The sequence below is a fragment of the Camelus ferus genome, chromosome 9 (genome assembly GCF_009834535.1).
Source record: "Camelus ferus isolate YT-003-E chromosome 9, BCGSAC_Cfer_1.0, whole genome shotgun sequence".
Classification (NCBI taxonomy): Eukaryota; Metazoa; Chordata; class Mammalia; order Artiodactyla; family Camelidae; genus Camelus; species Camelus ferus.
This window is the reverse complement of record NC_045704.1, coordinates 56,547,146-56,567,130: the sequence shown is the minus strand read 5'-3', so window position 1 is coordinate 56,567,130 and position 19,985 is coordinate 56,547,146. Positions and strand designations below refer to the sequence as shown.

General features: G+C 46.4%; 1 protein-coding gene across 1 annotated transcript; it reads right to left on the bottom strand.

The window, feature by feature from the left end:
• Nucleotides 1–108: 108 nt before the first annotated feature.
• DNAAF1 (dynein axonemal assembly factor 1) lies at nucleotides 109–19,899 on the bottom strand. Its single transcript, XM_006183974.3, is given in 13 exon segments — nucleotides 109–477; nucleotides 1,162–1,531; nucleotides 2,408–2,464; nucleotides 4,320–4,423; nucleotides 6,664–6,930; nucleotides 7,293–7,459; nucleotides 10,275–10,396; nucleotides 13,072–13,238; nucleotides 13,377–13,598; nucleotides 15,236–15,327; nucleotides 15,801–15,936; nucleotides 19,623–19,692; nucleotides 19,694–19,899. Coding segments are annotated over 13 exon segments (1,959 nt in total). The 5' UTR covers nucleotides 19,760–19,899; the 3' UTR covers nucleotides 109–358.
• Nucleotides 19,900–19,985: the final 86 nt, after the last annotated feature.

Sequence of the window (19,985 nt, the reverse complement as noted above, 5' to 3'; positions counted from 1 at the left end):
GGAGGGGGCTGGATTCCTGATCACATGTGAAGAGAGGTGGGGTTCTTTTCTGGGGACACCTGATGAAGTGAATCCGACATTAAATAATCCACTAACACGGGGACTCACATGGATCCTAAAACATTTATGATGCTCAAGGGAGACATTTAGAGCGACACAGTTTGTACTACAGTTAATTGGGGTGAGGTGTCAGGCTTTAAGAGCAGGGGGCATGATGCCATCCACACACGCAGAGGGGTGAGCCGGGGCCCGCGCGCTCGTAACTGCAGCTCTTTGGAGAGAAGGGGAGCCCAGCTAAGGGTGAGCTGCGCCTGCTGTGGGGTCAGGACAGGGCCTGGCTGCCACCTCCCTGTCCCTGTTAGTCCAAGAGTGGAGGGGCCACCTCAGGTTCAGTCCAGGCCACATTTAGCATCCTCTGGTCCTCTCCAGCCTTGGGCTCCAGCTCAGAACACACTTCTTCCTTTTCAGTGCTGTTTCCTAAGGAATTGAGAAAGGAGGTGACTTGGTGTTCTTGGGAAGTGTGGTCACCCCTCCTCTCTTCCTGTGCCTTAGCCACACGAGTTATGTTTCAGAAGGAAGCCTGGCTGCTGGCCAGGAATCCTCTGGGTTCAACAGACGCCAGAGTCGGATCCCCAGAGGCAGCTCTAAACAGTCACCCCCAGCGTGCCTGTTATCAGCAAGCACCAACCAGCTTTCCCACAGGTGCTTCTCCCTGTTCCCGGCACAGGCCCCCAGTGCCAGGTTGGGTGGAGACTGGCCAGTACTGTCTCCAGAACCTTCCCTCAGAAGCCTTGGTCTGGGAAGGCCAAGGACCTGGATGGTGGGGGCGGGGGGAGGTGAAATGCAGGTTCCCTGGCTGCGCCAAGACCTGCTGGACAAGGTGGTAGGGATCTGCAGGGCATGAGTGGCCCTGGTGAGGCCAGCTTGCCCACCTGGGAAGGGGTTGGCTTGGCAGCTTCTCGGCCCAGCTTGGCAAGCGGCAGAACAGTCTGCAGCCATCTCTGGTCTTTGGAGAGGTGGTGAGTGACCTCCTCCAAGAACATGGGATTCTTAAGGCAGAGGCCCTGGTGGCCATCCGCTCTGGGTTTGGGTGGTCCACAGTCCACTTCCCTACTGTCAAAGCTTTCAGCCCCTGTGACCTTGAAAGTAAGGTGGCATTACCTGGAGGAGAGGCTGGAAGCAGGTCCCCATCCTCATCCTCACTGCTGGGCGATGGTGTGGCTTCTCTCTTGCAGGCTGGGAGCCGGGGTGGGACCCCTGAAGGCTCACTGTCGTCCAGCTCCTGAATCAGCGGGCAAGGGGCTATGGTGTTTTGCCTCTGGGTTTCTGAGTCTTTCTCTGCAACTTTAAATATGTCTGTAAAGGGTGCCTCCGTCTCGGCCTTCCTGGAGATGTCCTTGGAGATTGCAAATATATTTGAAAGGGTGTCTGTGGACACATTTTCCAGCACTGGGGGTGAGGTGTAGTCCAGTTCAGGGTCACTGTCATCACTCAGGCTTGAGATGGCTGTAATCTTGGGAAAGCACATCTTCTGTTGAAGGAAAAAAGATTTGAACATTTCTGTTTTCACAGTAGTCACTTTAAAATTCACCATGCTAATTCTGCTTTTTTATCACAAAACACTGTTGCCACATTAAGGCCCGAAGGAGTCAGGCCTCAGGATGGGCACGCCTTGGCAGCTGTTTCTGAGCCCTGAGGTCGTGAGCTCTGCTGCCCAGTCTACCCTCCCTCCACCCGCTCCCTCCACCCTCTGCCTCTGTGCAGTATGGCTGTCGCCCACCCTGTTCTTGCTGCACCGACTCCCTCCCAGGTCTCTGAACTGACTCATCTTGGAGCCTTGGCCTCTGGCTGTGCCTTCACCCAGCCACCTAGTCATGCTCTGGCAGCCAGGCCCTCACGGAACTGTGGTTTCCTTCCTTCAATGACAAGCTCCTGCACTGAGATGATGTCTTAGGCTTCCCTCTCCTCCGGGACCCCAGGGCTGGCTCTCCCAGGCTCTCACTCGTGCAGAGGGATGGGGGTCAGGACAATGTGGGAGAGCTTCCCACCATGCCTTCTACGGTCTCCTCCCTCCTCCTCCCCTCCTTCCTCCCCCGCCCACATGTCGCTGTAGACATTTGCAAGATGGACATACAAATACATCAGAAGGATAGAGATGTTCAGATAATAATGTACAATACGTGGTTATTAAAAATCAGTGCTGAAAGATCTGTTCAAGAAAACCCAAGTGGCTAATTGTAAAACCTTCCGGAGGTGAGCGGCATTTCCTTGGGTGAGGTGAAAGTACAGGGGTGTGCCATGCTTCAGGCACAAAGGCACTCCACTTGGGAGTCGAGGACATGCTTTGTCAGTGAAAGTACAGGGTCTGGAAGTGAAAGTGGAATGGCCAGGAAGTGCGCGAGATCACCTTGTCCTGGTCTTCTAGAGACTCGCCTGCGTCAACATCTTCCAAGTCAGGTAGGTCCTGCAAGAGCAAATGACCCACGTCACCAGCAGGGCACACCCTTGACGTCTGGTCGACCAGACAGATGGACCCACATAGACAGCCAAGCCTGTGCCATATGTGTGTGAGTGTGGAGGGGCAGAGGGACTGACCTGGACCACTCGGGCCCCCTGCACACTCAGAACACATGCACACGGCCACTCTGGGTACCCAGATCTGGTCAGTGAAAGAGATTCGCAAGGTGTGACACGTTTCAAGAATCTCCACCTCTTTTCTCGTTTCACTTTGGCATTAGAGACTCAGCCAATTCCTCTAGGGGGCTGGGGAGACATGTACCTCCCATGTACAAATTAGCCTTAGGACTCTACATGGGACAAAATGAATACATTTTGGATCTTCACAAAGCTAGGAGGGCTTTTCTGTTTTATGTTGTGTTCTGGGCTGTCTTCATCTGTAGCAGCTGGTCCACTGTGCAGTTAGATATGTGAACTCTGGAGCCAGAATGCCTGGGCTGGTATTCCTGCTCCACTGTTGCCTGGCTGTGTGGCCTTGAGTGAGTTACTTAACCTCTCTGTTTCTCAACTTCCTCAGCTGTCAAATGGGGATGATAATGGTGTCTACCTCTTAGAGTTATTGGAAGAGTTAAATTGATTGATACAAGATAAAATAGCACCGGATTTGGGGAGGGTATAGCTCAAGTGATGGAGTGTGTGCTTAGCATGCATGAGGTCCTAGGTTCAATCCCCATGAACCTCTAAAAATAAATAAATAAACCTAATTAACACTCTCCCAAAATAAAATACCGCTGGACAATGAGGAAGAATAGTTAGTATTAGCTCTTAGTGCCCTGTTTCTACAGGTGGTTGGTTCTCAAATGTTAGGGATGAATTGCCCAGTTTTCGTTTTGTCGTGTGTATATGTAGGCTCAGAAGACTCAGACCCCCTCAATATTGACTGTGCTCAGCTGAACCCTGTTGGAGGCGCATGAGGTTGGGAATTAAACAGGGTAGAAGTTGATTGAGGAAGCAGGCAGCCAGTAGGCAAAGTCACGCACATGGTTTAAACAGAAGTTGCTCCCTCATGGGCAGAGAGGCATGCTGGCCTTTCAGGAGAGCAGGGTGCACACAAGCACCCACAGGGTCTCCCACCCCAACCCCTTGCACAGTTCTTGCAGGTCATGACAAAAAGTGTGCATTCCCAGGGAACCTGTTCCTGTGGGCAAAGCGTGCAAGACTGTTACTAGAAGAGCTTCAGGGAGGAGGGCTATTCTCAAGGCCATGATCAGTCACAGGGTTAGGTGGCCCCTCACTGAGCCAGCCCCAGGGGAACACGATTCTAGACAGTCACACCAGGGGGCAGGAGCAGCGACAGGCCAGGAAGGTGGGTAGCTGTCCAGAGAGGATTAGAGGCTCTGATGATAAAAAGCTACTTGCGCAACAATTCTGCATACGGCCAGCCAGACAGAACCACTTTGCAGTGCCACTTCTTTGGGGAAAACAAATCAAGAGTTCTGCAGTGAGAGGGTTGAGCTCAGTGGCAGAATGCTTGCTTAGTGTGCATGAGATCCTGGGTTCAATCCCCAGTACCTCCATTAACAAAAAATAGTTTTGTAGACATATTTCAAGGGGAATCGTTTGGACCAGTACTTCTCAGTCTTGAAGGTGCATGTATGGACCCCCTGCAACTCAGGGATAGCTTACTAAATGCAGATTCTGATCAGTGAGTGGGTCTGGAGTGGGGCCCGGGGTTCTGCATTCTAACCAGCCCCCAGGGGAGGCCATAGGACCTCACGCTTTGGGTAGCAAGATTTGGAGGGTTTGTATGTGATCTGAAATGGCTGTACTGCAGACACCTCCAGATGCACTGGTTTACGTACGTCGATGAAGAGCTTCTCCCTTGTCTCCAGTCTGATGGTTTCTACATCTTCAGCTCCGTGAAGTTCTGTACCTGATGCTCTCTCAGTGACCACAATCTGGGGAGCTGATTTTAAGGAACAACAACAAAGAGTTCTTAATCTTGGGGTTGGTTTCATATGTGGTGGTCAGAGGGAAAAACCCCAGGTTAAGGTGGATTCCAAGGGGAAGGATAAAACCCTTGGGTCTGAAAGGCTCCGGCCCCTGTGACAGGAGCTGCGAGAATCCCAGATTAGGACAAGGTTCTTCCTGTCTAGAAGGAAAGGAGAGAGCTGCCCGCTTTCTGGAGCCTGGAGATGACTTCAGGGAGATGGAAGCACCAGCCAGGAATCTGTGCGGAATATGCAGGGTCCGTGGAGGAGGCATGATTGATGGACCAGGAGATGAAGAAGGGAAGACCAAGTTTCCCAGCCCCGCCTGCTGCACGGGCATCAGGGATACCTGTTACATCATCGCAGTATTGCCTGGGGAATGTGGAGTTGAGACGGGGCTCCTCCTCACCACCCCCACCCCTGTTCAAGGTTCCCAGGCTGCATCCCGACCCTGCTGACTGCTTCCTCTCCAGTCTTCTGGCTTCAGTTATTACTGGAGGGATGAACTGCCTCCTCTTCCCACAACAGTTTGGTCCAGCCTCAACCCTGAGGCTTGGCCATCCCCGTGGCTTCTCAACTAGGTTTGTTTGTTTATTTATTTATTTATTTTAATGGAGGTATTGGGGATTGAACCCAGGACCTCTTACATGCTAAGCACTCTAACACTGCACTATATGCTCCTCCCTACTCAACTTCTAATTACAACAGAGATCTGTATCCCCTCTATCTAGCCCTTCCTTCCGGACCCCTATGTCCTATTCATGGCACCATGGTCTCCAACTTCCCAACCAGCAGAAGCTTGTCCAGGCAGCTGCCAAGTCCCTTTGTTTCCTAGAACCTACCTGCTTAGGCTTTGTTTTGTTCTAGGAAAAGGCGAGGCAGGGAAGAGACTACACTTACTGGGTACATTCCTTTCACTACTTCATTTGATCCCTGGCAGGGACTGTTTCCCTTTACAGCGGCTGGAATGGGGAGGTTTTGCGGTTTGCCTGAGGTCACTCGGCAGGCTAAGGGGTTGGATTTGGGTTTGACCTTAGGGTGTCTGTCTAGAAACCGCGCTGCTTCACCTGTTCACGATGTGTTTTAGAGAAATGTGTGTATCGTTCTCTGTACCATTTTGGTGACCATTGGAAGGGAGCTCATGCTTCCCTGGACAGAGTGTGATCAGAGATGGGAAATGCATTTCCACCATGGGATGCACTCACATAACCTCTCCTGCGGCCCTGAGATTTAGACTTCAACATCTGGTGAATCACTGGTCCTTGCCCCGCTGGCTGGTCTCCTGGGCAGTCTGGAGACCAGGGTTCCTTCTAGGTCTCTCCCAGAAAATGGGGGCCAGACCAGCTAACCTCCTCAGACAGACCTCAAATCCTGCTGAGGCTGGGAATGGAATGTTCCCACCCCCAGGGCTGCACAGACTGGGTGTGTCCCAGGCCCTCATCCTCAGGGACACAGCAGCAGCATCCTGGGCGAGTCCTAGGTTTATCTGTTAGTTGATAGGACCTCAGGAACTTGGCTGGAATCCTGTCAGTGGGGCTCCTTTCTAATCTGCATTAGCCATGGCCGTGTATGGCTACAGAGCACCAGCAATGTGGCCAGCACTCCCAAGGAGCTGGATTTTTAATTGTATTCAATTGTATTTATTTTTAATTAATTTCAGTTTCAAAACAGAATCTGTCCAAAACAACTCACTTCCTTTTGCAGGGCTACATTTCACCTTAACTGTTCAAAAGTGCACATCTCAATGGAGATGTGCTGTAAGTGGCAAATATAGACTGGACTCTGAAGACTTAGTGTCAAAAAAGGTAAAGTATTGGGGGCTGGGTACAGCTCAGTGGTGGAGCACATGCTTAGCACGCACGAGGTGCAGGGTCAATCCCCAGTTCCTCCATTAAAGAAAAATCAAGCTCATTTAAAAAAAGGTCTCAAAAAAAGTAAAATATCATTAATAATTTTATGTTGATTTACCTGATTATATTTTGCATGTACTGGGTTCAGTAAAAGATATTGCTAGTGTCTCATCATTTCTTTGCATCTCATTGAGCATGGAACTAGAAATGCCATTCTGGCTCCCCTCGCAGTCCTGTTGGGCAGTGCTAGTCTAGTTAATGACAGTGTTCCAGATAACATGCACATCACCCTACAGACACAGCAGTCAGGAGTGGAGACCGTCTGGGTCCCCCCAGTCACACCCCTGCTATTCTTGACCACCTACCTTCCCAGGCAGTTCCGTGGGTCGGCGGCGTGGGGGCCTCAGTGGGGAGCGCCCCTCCAGGCTCCTGGCCTCCAGTCTCTCCATCAACATCTGCAGGCAGCCCCTCCATGAGGCTCAACTTTTCTGGGAATAGCTCATCCTTGGCCTTGAAACTCTCCTTGACAAACTGCTCCATCTTCTGCCGCCTCTCTCTGTCCTCTTGAGGCTCTTCCTCCTCATCCACAGCGGCATCCACGTCCTCTGCGTTGTCTGGCCTGGGTGTCTCCCCTGAGCCGAACAAGTCCACATGTGAGTTGAGACCGCCCCGAGAGGACAAGGGGGACCCGTGGGGTACTGCTGAGGGTGGGTGGCGAGGAACTGCGGCGGGGAAGTTCATCAGTGTGCTGTTTACGGTGCTGGATAAATGGGCTAACCATCCACCAGAGGGATGCTTAGCACCTGCACCTGGTGGCACAGGACACAGTCACTAAGAAAACAGTGCAGGAGGCGTTTAGGAGTTGCAGGCTAAAGGGCATGGGTTAAGGGCCATGATGTCTGCCCTTTCAAACGGGTCAGAAAACAGGAAAGTGAGTGTGTGTGAGCGCCCATCTAAATGGAGCCCCAGTGCTCCCTGCGTCTAGAGCACGTACCTGGCCCTTGGCTTTCTTTCTGCTGTTTCCTCTCCGCAGCCCGGCGCTTGATCGCTGCCAGGGCCTCAATGCTGTCCGTGATCTTCTTCCGTTCTCTCCTCTCCCACTCCTCTCTCTCCTCCTTCTCAGCTGCATACCCTCCCCGAGCCCAGGCCTCTGCACAAGCTCTATTTAAGAGGATTTAAAAAAACACACTCACACACACACAGAAATCAGGGAGGTTTGAAGTGTCACAGGTTAAAAGTCATCTAAAACATAACACTATCTGACCAAACTTGCTCCTTTTCCTCTAAATCAAACTAAAAGCCCGAAGGACATGTGACCACAAGGATACAAGTTAACACACATACATTTTAATCTCTAATGGTTTGTGAAACCTTTTAGATACGAGGCAAGGGAGCAAACGACAAGACAAAAAATTGAGAAATTAGACTCCAAAATTAAAAATGTGTGTAATGCAAAAAATACCATAAATAAAAGACAACCCCCAGAATGTGAGAAAAGATTTGCAAATTGTATACCTGACAAGCCACAAGACTGGGAGAAAATATTTGCAGGAAAGTTAACTGATAAATGGCTCATATCCAAACATACCAAAAAAAATTTTTTTTAAGTGCACAAAGGAACTGGACACCTTGCTAAAGAGGAGAGGCAGGTATCAAATAAGCTCATCAGCAAATGACATCAGGGAAATGAAAATTAAAGCAATGAGATGCCACTTAACACCCAACAGAATGGCCAAAATCCAGAGCACTGACAACACCAAATGCTGGTGAGGATGTGGAGCAGTAAGAACTCTTCGTTCACTGCTGATGGAAATGCAAAATGGCACAACCACCTTGGAAGACAGTTTGGCAATTATAGATTATAGGTATATAATCTTACATATAATCCAGCAATTGTGCTCCTAAGCATTTATACTCAAGTGAGTTGAAAACAAATGTCCACACACAAATACCTGCACACAAATATTGATGTCATCACTGTTCACAATAGCCAAAAGGTAGAAACAACCCAAAGGCCCGCTGACTGATTGATAGATTAATAAAATGTGGCATTTGGGAATGGAGTATTATTTCACAATAGTTTGAAATATTTTGAAATTATTTATTGACATATGTGTGAACCTTAAAAATGTGCTAAGTGAAAGAAGCCAATCATAAAAGACCACATATTGTATGATTCCATTTATATGAAATGTCCAGAATAGGCAAATCCATAGAGATAGAAAGATTTGTGGTTGCCCTAGGCTGGCAGAGGGGGAATTGGGGAGTGACTGCTAATATATTAAGTAAGGGTTGCTTTTCTTGGTGATTAAAATATTCTAGAATTGATTGTTGGGGTGGTTGCACACCTCTGTGAACATACTAAAAAACCAATGAATTGTACACTTGAAATGAGTGGAGTGTTCTAGGACCAGGGATACAGAAGGTAACATAAGAGGTGACACTGCTTGCTCTGTTAGAGCTGCCCTTTTATGGGGAAAAGACAGACCCTAAATAAGGAAACAAGTATGTCAGAGGCCAATGAGTCCAAAGAAAAGAAATCAGGTTAAAGAGACAACAGATGGAAAAGGAAGAGGTGCTACTTAGATAGGTGGTCGGTCATGGAGATCTTAAGATGACAGATGAGCAGGCACCCGTGAACACCCATGAAGGGCATCCAAGGCAGAGAGAACAGCTAGTGAGTGCTGGAAGGAGGCTTCAGACCCAGATGAATCCAACTCCTGAACTGAAGTCGTGGAACACTGCATAGGGCGGCGGGTCTCCCTGCAGAAGGGCCGGGCTCGCATCCACGCTAATGACCCTCTCCTGCTGGCCAGCACTGCCGTGGGGTGGGCTCAAAATCCTCCGCAACAGCCCCTCTCCCATTGAGTCAGAGTCTTGCACGGATACTCACGGGTACTCACTAGGACCCGGTGGTCGGTATTGTCCCCACTTTCCAGATGAGGAACATGAGGCTCAGGAGGTGAGCGAGCCCAGCCATGGCACGGGACCTGCAGCTGCAGAGCTGGGCTTTGAGGTCCACCTGCCGGACCCCTTAATGCCCAGGACTGGGTGCCGGAGAACCGGATGCATTTTGGCCCGACCCCCACAGAAGCAGGAATCCTTGTTTTCTCCACCTGGTCCGAGTGGAGGCTCTCCCTTTTACTTGAAATCTGTGTTAGTTTGACTGAAGTTTGTAAGTTCAAAAAAAAAAAGTTCAGTAACATTTCTTTTTAAATGTCGTATAATTCAAAGTGCGGATTGTACTTCCCTTTGGGCACTGCCAGTTACAGAGGTTTCTAAGCTGGAATGAAAAGTGGCCTCAATCAAAAGGTAAATTAAAAACCCAGATAAAGGCAGTGACAACATACATGGCAGTCCCAGGTTCGATGTTTTTGATATGCAAAGAGCTCTTAGGAATCAATAAGAAAAATCTCTCCCTCCAAAGGAAACCGGGAGGAGGTCATGAATGCCGTACTCATAGAGGAGGAAACATAAATGTCCAATAAAGGTGGTAAAAATGACTGACCTGATCTGTTACCCAAAAATGCAAATTTAAAACGTGATACTACCTTCACCTTAAACTGGCAAGGATTTCTTTTACATGACTGTGTCTGGGGAACTCATAAGTCATTACAAATGTTCTAGAAAACAATTAGAAAATATTTATAAGCACCTTTTAAAAACCTCAAGCCACAGTGTTTAATCCAATAATACAACTCTTAGGATTCCATCCTAAGGAAATAACCAGTAATGAGGTCAGAGTATTGACGTACAAGGATAGTTATCAAAGGATGATGAAAAGTCTATCAATAAGTGCTCAAAAGTAGAGAATTTCCTATTATAAACCATCATGTAAGGCATTAAGCCTATTGTGTAGGAATATTTAATGATATGCAGAAATGCTCAAAAATCAGACATTTTTATGAGTTTAATACTAAGCCTGCTCAGCTCTTGCATAGTAAAGTGTGACCAACAGACTTTTTTGCTTCCTTACCTGTCCTTTGGAAAAACTGGTCTATCATCCAGGTATGTTAAATGTTTTAGTTGAACAGTGACGGTCCTTCGATAATTAGGGATGTTTCTAATCACAGGATTTCCCATCAGATTCAGTACACGCTGGAAGCACACAGGCAGAACGATGTTAATCACTGAAAATAGACGAGATGAAAACATCTCATCTGTGTGGTGCTCTGAGAATAAACTGAGGGGGCGCCAACGTCATAGCCTGAAGATTTCATCAGAGAAGCCAGAAGGCTTCCCTTGTTTCTGTGCCCACTGTCCCGAGAACTGGGCAGCTCTTTGTTCTGTATGAGCTTCAGAGCCTAAATCTCATTGTGCTTCCAGAACAATATTGGAAAACATTTCCTGAGGCCTTTTCCCAGGGCAGTGGTTGCATTAGTCTCCTCGCCCCACCTCTTTTACTGAAATTCATCCCTAGTTGATTGTTTTCTGGCTTTCTCAGGCATAACGCATTTTAAGAAAATGTGCGCAGTGGCTGGACAGTGACTAAGAAGCGGTGACTAAGAGGAAGGGTGGAGAGCGCCTACTTATCCCCCCGAGGCCCTTTCTCGCCGGGCTTCCGGATGTCCTGGATGTCAGGTCGGGACCAGCAGTGCCAGTGTGCCAGCCCCATCTTTAAATGCTGTCACCTCCTCTTCTACCAGTGAAACTCCAAGAAGGTGAAGCACCTAAAATTGGTTTGCCTAAATCGAGGAAATGCTTTTCACATCTCAAGTGTTTTTTGTTGTGGGAGAAGATAAACATATTGTTAGCTGATTAGTTTAGCATTTTCCAAACTTCATTTTCATACTGCCTTCACCGTTCTCATCACATTTCTAAGTGACCTGTCCCCCAGGCCTGGGTGGTGGAGCGGTGTGCCTCAGGGGCAGTTGTGAAGGAGCTGCAGCTTGGGCGGAGAAGTTACCAGCAGGACAACCAGCAGACAGCCTGCTTTTGTTGTGGGTTGAACTGTGTCCCCCTGCGCCCTCTCAAATCCATATGTTGAAGTCCTAACACTGCCCTCGCCTCCGCCCTGCACCTCAGAATGTGTGCATTTGGAGACAGGATCTTTGAAGAGCTGACTAAGTGATGTCACAGGGTGGGACCTGGTCTAATAGGACTGGTGTAAGAAGAGGAAATTAGGACACAGACATGCACAGAGAAGACCACATGAGGGAGGAGGCAGCCGTCTACTACAAGCCAAGGAGAGAGGCCTCAGAAGAAACCAACCCTGCTGGCAACTTGATCTTGGACTTCTAGCCTCTAGAATCATGAGAAAATAAATTTTCTGTTGTTTAAGCCACCAGTCTGTGGTATTTGGTCATGGCAGCCAAGCCAAGCCAAAAAAAAAAAAAGTATTATAGCATTATATTATCACCATCGGCTAGTGATAATATAAATTCTAAACTAGTCCTTGACAGTCTACTCTGCAGATTATTCTTGAACTATGATTTGCTTTCTATTTTTCTTCAGATTGACTCACTTTTCCCTTGCTTATCCACACCCTAATCCATGACAGTGACCTCGAGGGTTTTGCATGCTCTTGTGAATATTTTTTCCTAGCAGACATGACAGCACATGCACACTGAAAAGCAAGGAAGCCACCAAGGCTACTGGAATTGAGCCCAGAGGACATGGGAGCCACCTGGAGGGGCTGCCACAGGCCAGAGGTGGGACCATTCAAACAGACAAAACCCAAATGACAGCAAGGGTTAAGTCATGTCAAATACTGTATCTGTAAAGCTATGAGTTCACAATGATAACAAGAAAGAAAAACCCTTCATCATCACCGCTACAGGGTCCTAGGTTCTTGATTTGCTTCCCTGAAAATTGATACATAAAAAGTAAGAACCCAGCATTTATCCCAGCCTTTCCCGCATGCACTTTATACTAGGGAGGCCCTAACTGATGAGGGAAAGTGCTCTTTGTAGAAGCACTCAAGCAAATAAATGCAGAAGGAATAAGGTGAGCTGTAATCGCTGTGCGACTCCTAATGAAACCATGCATGGAGGTAGCATGCATCGGCAGAGGCTGAGATGAGCAGGGGAAGGATGGACGGGGGCCTCCATGAAGACTGGGTCAGACTGACAGCAGCTGAACCCACAAATCAGTCTTAAAGTTACAAAAAGCAAGGCAGCCAGGCATTACAGGTGCCCTCATGGGATGCCACGGCAAACCTTAAAAGTCGGATTCTGAGCCTGGATCTGATCAGACCTCTGGCTCCATCATCATTTTATGAGAGATACTGGGGACAGCAGAGCATGTTAAATGACACCATGAGAATACAATCATCCGAATCCAGAATGCAGCCAGTGACCAGAGGAAGGACCTGGTTTCTTCAACAGATTCATGGGGTGGGGAGCGGAAATAGGCAAAGGGACTGTGACAGATCAAAAGAGATTTGAAGGACCAATAATCCAAATATAATGTGTGGATCTGGTTTGGATTTGCACAACCCAATGGCCAAAACACATTTTTGAGACAAATGGGGAAAACTGAACATGGACTGGGTACTAAATGTAGTTATCATAATACTTTAGATATAATAATAATATTGTGATGATGCTTTAAGACACCTTTATCTGTCAGAGATACACACTGAAATACTTGTGGGTGAAATGGTATGGCATCTGGCATTTAAAATACCCTGGCTAAAAATACAGAGAGGGGAAGAAGTGTGATGGAAGGAAAGAAGGAAGAAAGGAAGGAGGAAGAGGGGAGGGAAAGAGGAAAAAGATCTCCTATGTACAGAACATGAGAGACTGCCAGTTTTGCGTGTGTGCATATTTTACCAAGTCAGGCATGCTCTCCAGGACGCTCAGGATCCCTGGGTCCCTCAGCTTGTTGTGGGAAAGGTCAAGGACACAAAGTTTCAAACACTCCTTGAGATGCTGAATGTCTTCCACGGCCTCTAAATGGTTATGGGCCATCTGGAGCATGTTCAGGACCGGCAGGCAGGCTGGGAGGAGAGGTCGGCAGAAGTCAGCAACATAGGTAGAAAAAAAAATGATGAGAACCTCCCCCAGGGGAAAGCGGTGGACACAGTGACCTCGAGAACCACCCGCCCCCTGCCACCGCCCCCAAGGGGCCTTCTTACAGAGGTTTTCAATGGTCTTGATATAATTGTTGCTGAGGTTAAGAGCATCCAGTTTCTGCAGAGGTTCTAGGTTCTCGATTTTATGAATAAGGTTCACTTGTAAGAAGAGGCAGCGTAATTCCCTTTGGGCCTCGAGGTTCTCAATTCTCTGGATCCCGTTGCACTCCAGCCAGAGACAACGCAGCCCCGTGTACTCTTCCAAGTTCTCGATGCGATCAAAACCTAGCAGGAAGGAAGGGCACGCACACCCAGGCACCATGGTCACCCTTGTCTTTGTCCATCTGTCCAGTGTCCATACATCCTTCCTCGATAAAACCACTGCTTCTTTTCTTTGAGGGACATCCCTCCCCTGATACTACCCCACAACTCTCTGCAGGTAGCTGGTCACACTTAGCTACGCGGGGCCAACCTTGATGAGTCCTGGGGAGTTTCGCTGGTTCCACTGGAAAGAGGTAACTTTCTGCTGGAATTGCCAGCCTGGTGATGTGGAGCCTAGTGCTGCCCCTCCCTTCCTTTCTCTCCTGGGAGTAGGAGGAAGTGAGGGAGGGATGGCCTGCCTAAAATGAATGAGCACAGAGGAAAGCAGGGCCGCAGAAAGGGAGAGACAGCCTTGCGCAGATATGCAGTGAGCACCCGGATCCAGCTGTACCTGAAGCTGGTGCAAACTTCAGGTCTTGTTTTTATTGTATTTTTCAGTCTTATGAGCCAAATTTAAGGTGAGAAAGGCAAACTTTTTTTTTTGTTTCTTTTAGTAACTCATTATCAATTTATAATTCCTGGCTCATCTGCAATTAGCAAAACTTTTTCAAAGTTATTGATTTTGTTGCCTGAAAAGTTTTAACCAAAAGTTTTGGTTAAAAAAGGGTTATATCAATTATTACCTAAGAACCAGAACCACCTACCTAAGTCATTCCCAGATTCCTGGCCCTCAGAAACAGTATCAAATAAAGATCTTTTTAAGTTGCTAAGTTTGGGGATAATTCATTAGGCAGAGGGAGATAATGTAGGCCCCTCTCTCCTCTAGATCTTCTCCCTCTCTGATTCTTTCTACTTGTCTGACCCACTGGGTCCTCTTCTTCCTATCTCTTAAACATTGGTTTCCTGGGACCTGCCTTCCTAAGTCATCTCATCACTGCTATACCCAGACGTTGGGTGGAAAATTTTGGAGGGGGCGACGTGGAGGTGAGGAGACCAGTTAGGAGTCATTCCGCACCTTTCAAGTGTTTGTGCTGCAAGAGGCCTCTGGGAATCTCCCTGGCACAGCATGCCTCGCAGTGACCGCTCTGTCCCTAAAGACACTGAAAGCATCTTCACTGTATCCATCTCTGTATCTCCAGCCCCGTGCATGGTGCCAGGCACACAGAAGGCTCTCAGTAAACACTTGACTGAATACATAGAGGGACACACAGATGACTGAGGAGCAGGCTGGCCATCCCAAATTCAGCACAGCCTGGGAATTATCACCCTTCTTTCTCAGTGCTAGGAATAGCATGTGAACCTGAACTGAAGTTTATGTGTGACACTGGACACCACCCAGTCCTTCACAACATATCCCTCCCGAGCTCAAAGTATTTACAGGTAGCTTCTAAGCTGAAAATTTGTGACTCCTTTAGAAAATACAAATAAAAGATATCCCTGTGTTTCCCTCGTATGCATATAGTCAGTAGCCCTCTTTATAAACTCTAGCCATGTTAAGACTTTTCCTTCAAAGAAATATTATTGCTTTTCTGTATATCTCCACTAAACTCTCAAATTTTTACTGAAATATAATTTAAGAACTCCAGATGATCCCTGTAAGTAATTCCTTCCAGCACTAGGGTCTTTCCTGACACGAGGAACATCCTCTACCCGACCCTTACCTTTATAGTGTAAATAGAGCGTATCATTCAATGCTGGGGTAATATAAAGCTTGTGCTGCTTGCATAGTTTTTGCAGAAAATTTTTAGTCATTCTGTTAAGTGAAAAACATGAACAAGATATTTATTTCAGTTGTCAGCTGTCAAATACAGTCCCTAAAGTCTTTGGCACATCCCTACCCTTCCCCAAATTCCACAACATTCTATATGCCTGATGAGAATTTTAAGTTGTTTGTTTGTTTGTTTCTAGCTTTCAGGGCCTTATCCAGTATCATGACTAGCAGCCTTCTTAAAAACTGCAATGTATGTTTTAATAAAAATACTTTTAGTAGCATCATCAAGAACTACTGATGTTTCTCTCTCTCTGGGTCTGGCATTAAAGTTTCATAGATCGTGGTTAGCTGTGCCACTGAGGCAGTGCCATCCTGACTCCACTACTAATTTTCAGACATGGGGCCAAATATTTAATCTCCAAGAGCCTCAGTTTCCTTATCTTTATAAGGGGATGATTGTAGCATCTACCTTACTAGGTAAAGGGTGCTGTGAGTGGCAGCAGCATGCCACATACCTGGGGCCATGCTCTTCCTTGTCATCTCTTTGGTGTGCTAAGCGACCGTCTGACCAGCTATCACCGCTCTGTTTCTGCTTGCTGAGGTGGGAAGCGTCAGAAGGGCCCATACACGTTTCCTTGGGATCATTAATTTCTGTAAAGTAAGAGATGGGTTCTATAGAGATCAAGAAATGTATAAAAAATTCCCCCCAATTTCAACTTGATTAATAACTGTCCACTTTTAGTATGGAACTGGCACTCTTTAAATGGATCACAATTTTCAAAGCATTGATAAGGACTACAAAAATTTCACTTGCAGGCAGATCTTCGATAAAAGCTCTTGTATGGGGGCACAGGGAGACATGTACAAAGATACTGACTTTTGCATTATTTGTAATAGCTAAAACCTGTTAACAATGCAAATGTTATCCATCCGTAGGGACTGGTTAAATAAAACAATGGATTATTCTACCTTGGAAAAGAATGCACTGGAGCTATGTCAGTTAATATGAATAATTCTCTGAAACATGGAGTGAAAAAACCAAGTTTCATAATAAGCACAGGATATCACTTATGTAAATTAAAAACACACAAACCTATACTATGCATTGTGTAATGACACACTTTATATGTAGATAGATAGATAGATAGATAGATAGATAGATAGATAGATAGATAGATAAAGTGATTGAAAGAATTCACACAAAATTCTGGAGGAGGGGAGAAGGGGATGGGACTAGAAATGGGGGTGGGGTTGGAAAAAAACCCATCAAATTTATCTGGAATGTTTAAAACAATGTAAAAAGAAAATGAGCTCATTTAAATGCACTCAGTTTTTTGGAAAAGTCAATCAAAATTGGCTGATTCAAATGCACTTAATCTTAAGGGCTGTTTTTTAAGAGAACTCTGGGACAGCATGAAGCACACTAATATTCACATTATAGAAGTCCCAGAAAGAGAAAAGAGAGGGAAAGGACCTGGGAAAATTTTTTGGAGAGATAATCACTGAAAACTCCCCCAAATTGGGAAAGGAAACAGTCACTCAAGTCCAGGAAACGCAAAGAGTACCACACAGGATCAACCCAAAGAGGAACACACCAAAGCACATACTCATCAAATTGACAAAAATTAAGGATAAGGAGAAGTCATTAAAATTAGCAAGAGAAAAGCAACAAATAACATACAAGGGAACTCTCATGGAAGGTTAGCAGCTTATTTTTCAGAAGAAACTTTACAGGCCAGAAGGGAGTGGCATGATACATTTAAAGTGATGAAAGGGGAAAACTTACAACAAAGAATACTCTATCCAGCAAGGCTCTCGTTCAGACTTGATGAAGAAATCAAAAGCTTCCCAGATAAACAAAAGCTAAAAGATTTCAGTACCACCAAATCAGCTTTACAACAAATATTAAAGGACCTTCTCTGTCATCAAACCATAAGAAAAGAGAACAGAAAGAAGAAAGAGAGAGAAAAAAAAAAGACCTACAAAAGATTGCTTTGGCTGTTCGGGGTCTTTTGTGGTTCCTTATAAATTTTGGAATTGTTTGTTCTAGTTCTGTGAGGAGCGTCACGAGTATTTTGATGGGGGTTGCATTGGATCTGTGGATTGTTTTGGGTAGTGTGGCCATTTTGATAGTGCTGATTCTTCCAATCCAAGAACACAAGAAATCTTTCCATTTCTTTGTGCCATTTTGGTTTTTGCAGTATAGGTAACCTCTTTGGTTAAGTTTATTTCTAGGTATTTTGATGTTTTTGATGTAATGGAAATGTTTATGCTGGTTATAAAATTCTGGTTTTTGAAATGAAAAAAGAAGAATTGAGTGAAGGGTTGCAGATGGCAAAATATCCTTCTTTCTTATGGTTAAGTTGTATTCTATTACATATATATGGTGCATCTTCATTATCTATTCAACTATTGATGTGCACTTAGGATGCTTCCATATCTTGGCAATTATAAATAATGTTGCTGTTAATAGCAGGGTGTATGTATCTTTTTGAATTAATTCTTATTTTGTGGTTGGCTTTATTCCTTTGATAACTACGTAAGTTTAAAAAGCTAAAGCTCTAAACATTCTTAGAAACAATGAACAGTACATATATGTAAATTAAAAAATATATGTGCAGTGAATAAAAAGATATGAGCTATCAAGCCATGAAAGACATGGAAGAAACTTAAAAGATATATTACTAAATGAAAGAAGCCAGTCTGAAAAGGCTACAAACTGTACGATTCCAACCAAATGACATTCTGGAAAAGGCAAAGCTACAGAAACAATAAAAAGATCGTGGTTTCAAGAGGTTTGGGGAGAGGGAGGGAGGAATGAATAGATGGAGCACAAGGGATTTTTAGGGCATTGAAATTATTCTGTATGATACTACAGTGGTGGCTACATGTCATTATGCATTTGTCAAAACCCATAGAATGTACAACATCAAGAGTGAACACTAATGTAAACTATAGACTTTGATAATAATGTGTCAATGTTGGTTCATCGATTGTACCAAACATGCCACACTGATGAGGGATGTTGAGGGTAGGGGAGTACATATGTGTGGGTGGGGAGAGCTACATGCAAACTCTCTGTAGCTTCTGCTCAGTTCTGCTGTGAACCTGAAACTGCTCTAAAAAAATAAAGTCTATTAATAAAGAAATAAAATGAAAAAATTCTAACTCTTGATTTACCACTTAGAAATCAATCTATCTATCTATCTATCTATCTATCTATCTATCTATCTATCTATCTATCTATCTATCTAAAGGGCTGTTTGCTGCTGCCATCTGTGTGTTCCTGTGGACTACTAAATGAGATTAAATAGTCTGTGTGTGGGACTCAATCTTACACTTTCCCATTTCCCAATGCAGGAAATGCCCAGCCACAAGAGGCACCAGATAAAGGTTTGTGGAATGAATAAAAGAATAGGTGCTCAATATACACAATAATTGATTGGTTGTTTTAGTAACAAGAGCTACCATTTATTCCTGGCCAATTGTAGGCCAGAAATTCTAATTATAACTATTCCTGTTTGCAGAAGAGGAGCCTGCCTTATAGAGAGGTTAAGCTCTGGGCGAACAGCCATAAAGCTGGCAAGGTGCAGAGCTGCAATGTGTATCCAGGGTGAGTGGCTCCAAGCCTGTCTTTTGGAGCAACATGGCTTCCCTACAGCAACTCATACCAGGCTTGTCTGGACAGCCAACGCTTAAGATGTATTTGCTGAAGTAGTTTATTAGTCACTGAAAAGTTTCCCTTAGGGTCCAAGCCAAGTGGGAGGAGAGGCTGTCTTCTAAGCCTATTTTGGGGAGCTTTGGTGAAGAGTTACCTGGTGACCCCAGAAATACCCCACTCTTCATTCACTCTGTCTACCGTGGCTTAAGCACTGGACTGGACATTGCTCAATCAGCCTGTCCTGCCCTGACATAGCTTGCTGTCTAGAGGGAGAGACAGCCTTAGATCTTACATGGTGATAGCAATGAAGGGATACATTCAAAACATTAAAAAGTGGGACGGTGGGGAGAAAGGTGTGTAGATAAGGGCTTGGGCTCTGGAGTCAGGCTGTCCAGGCATGAGTCAGTCTGTAATTGGCTGAGGGTAATGTGTTTGGAACAAGTTCTGTAATTTCTTTTAAGTTCCAGTTTCCTCATCTGTATAAAATGGGGAGAGGGGAGCCTACAGCAGAGGGCGGGTTTAATGGCTTAAATGGGGTGAGCGCACGGCATGCGTCGTTTAGTAAGTGTGGGCCGCTACTGTTACTATTAGGGTTACCGCTGGCTGTGAGGACCAGGTACGTGGAGCTAGGCACAGCCTGTCGCCCCCCTCGCCTCCCTGGGGCGGCGGTCGGCACCTTCCTTGCGGCTTCCTTGGCCTGCATTCCCGTAGTCACCCACCGACTCCGCCACGCCCGCTCTCCACGTTCGGCTCCTGCGCGTAGTCCTGCTCCGCACTCCTGTCCGCCACGGGCTCCGAGGCCTCGGGGTGCATGTTTATTCCGGACACACCGAACACCCCGTAGCAGCAGGGACCCCTGTTCCGTGGGGTGGCTATGACCCCTCAGTCCTCCAGGGAGTCCCTGCTTTCCTTCCCTTCCAGCCACTCAACGTCCGTGCCGTTGGCAGCCCAACGCTTCCCCGGTCGCCACGGCAACCGCAGCGCACGCGCACTCTAGTGGGCCAGCTTGTCGGGACGCCGGGGGCGGAACCCGCAACGG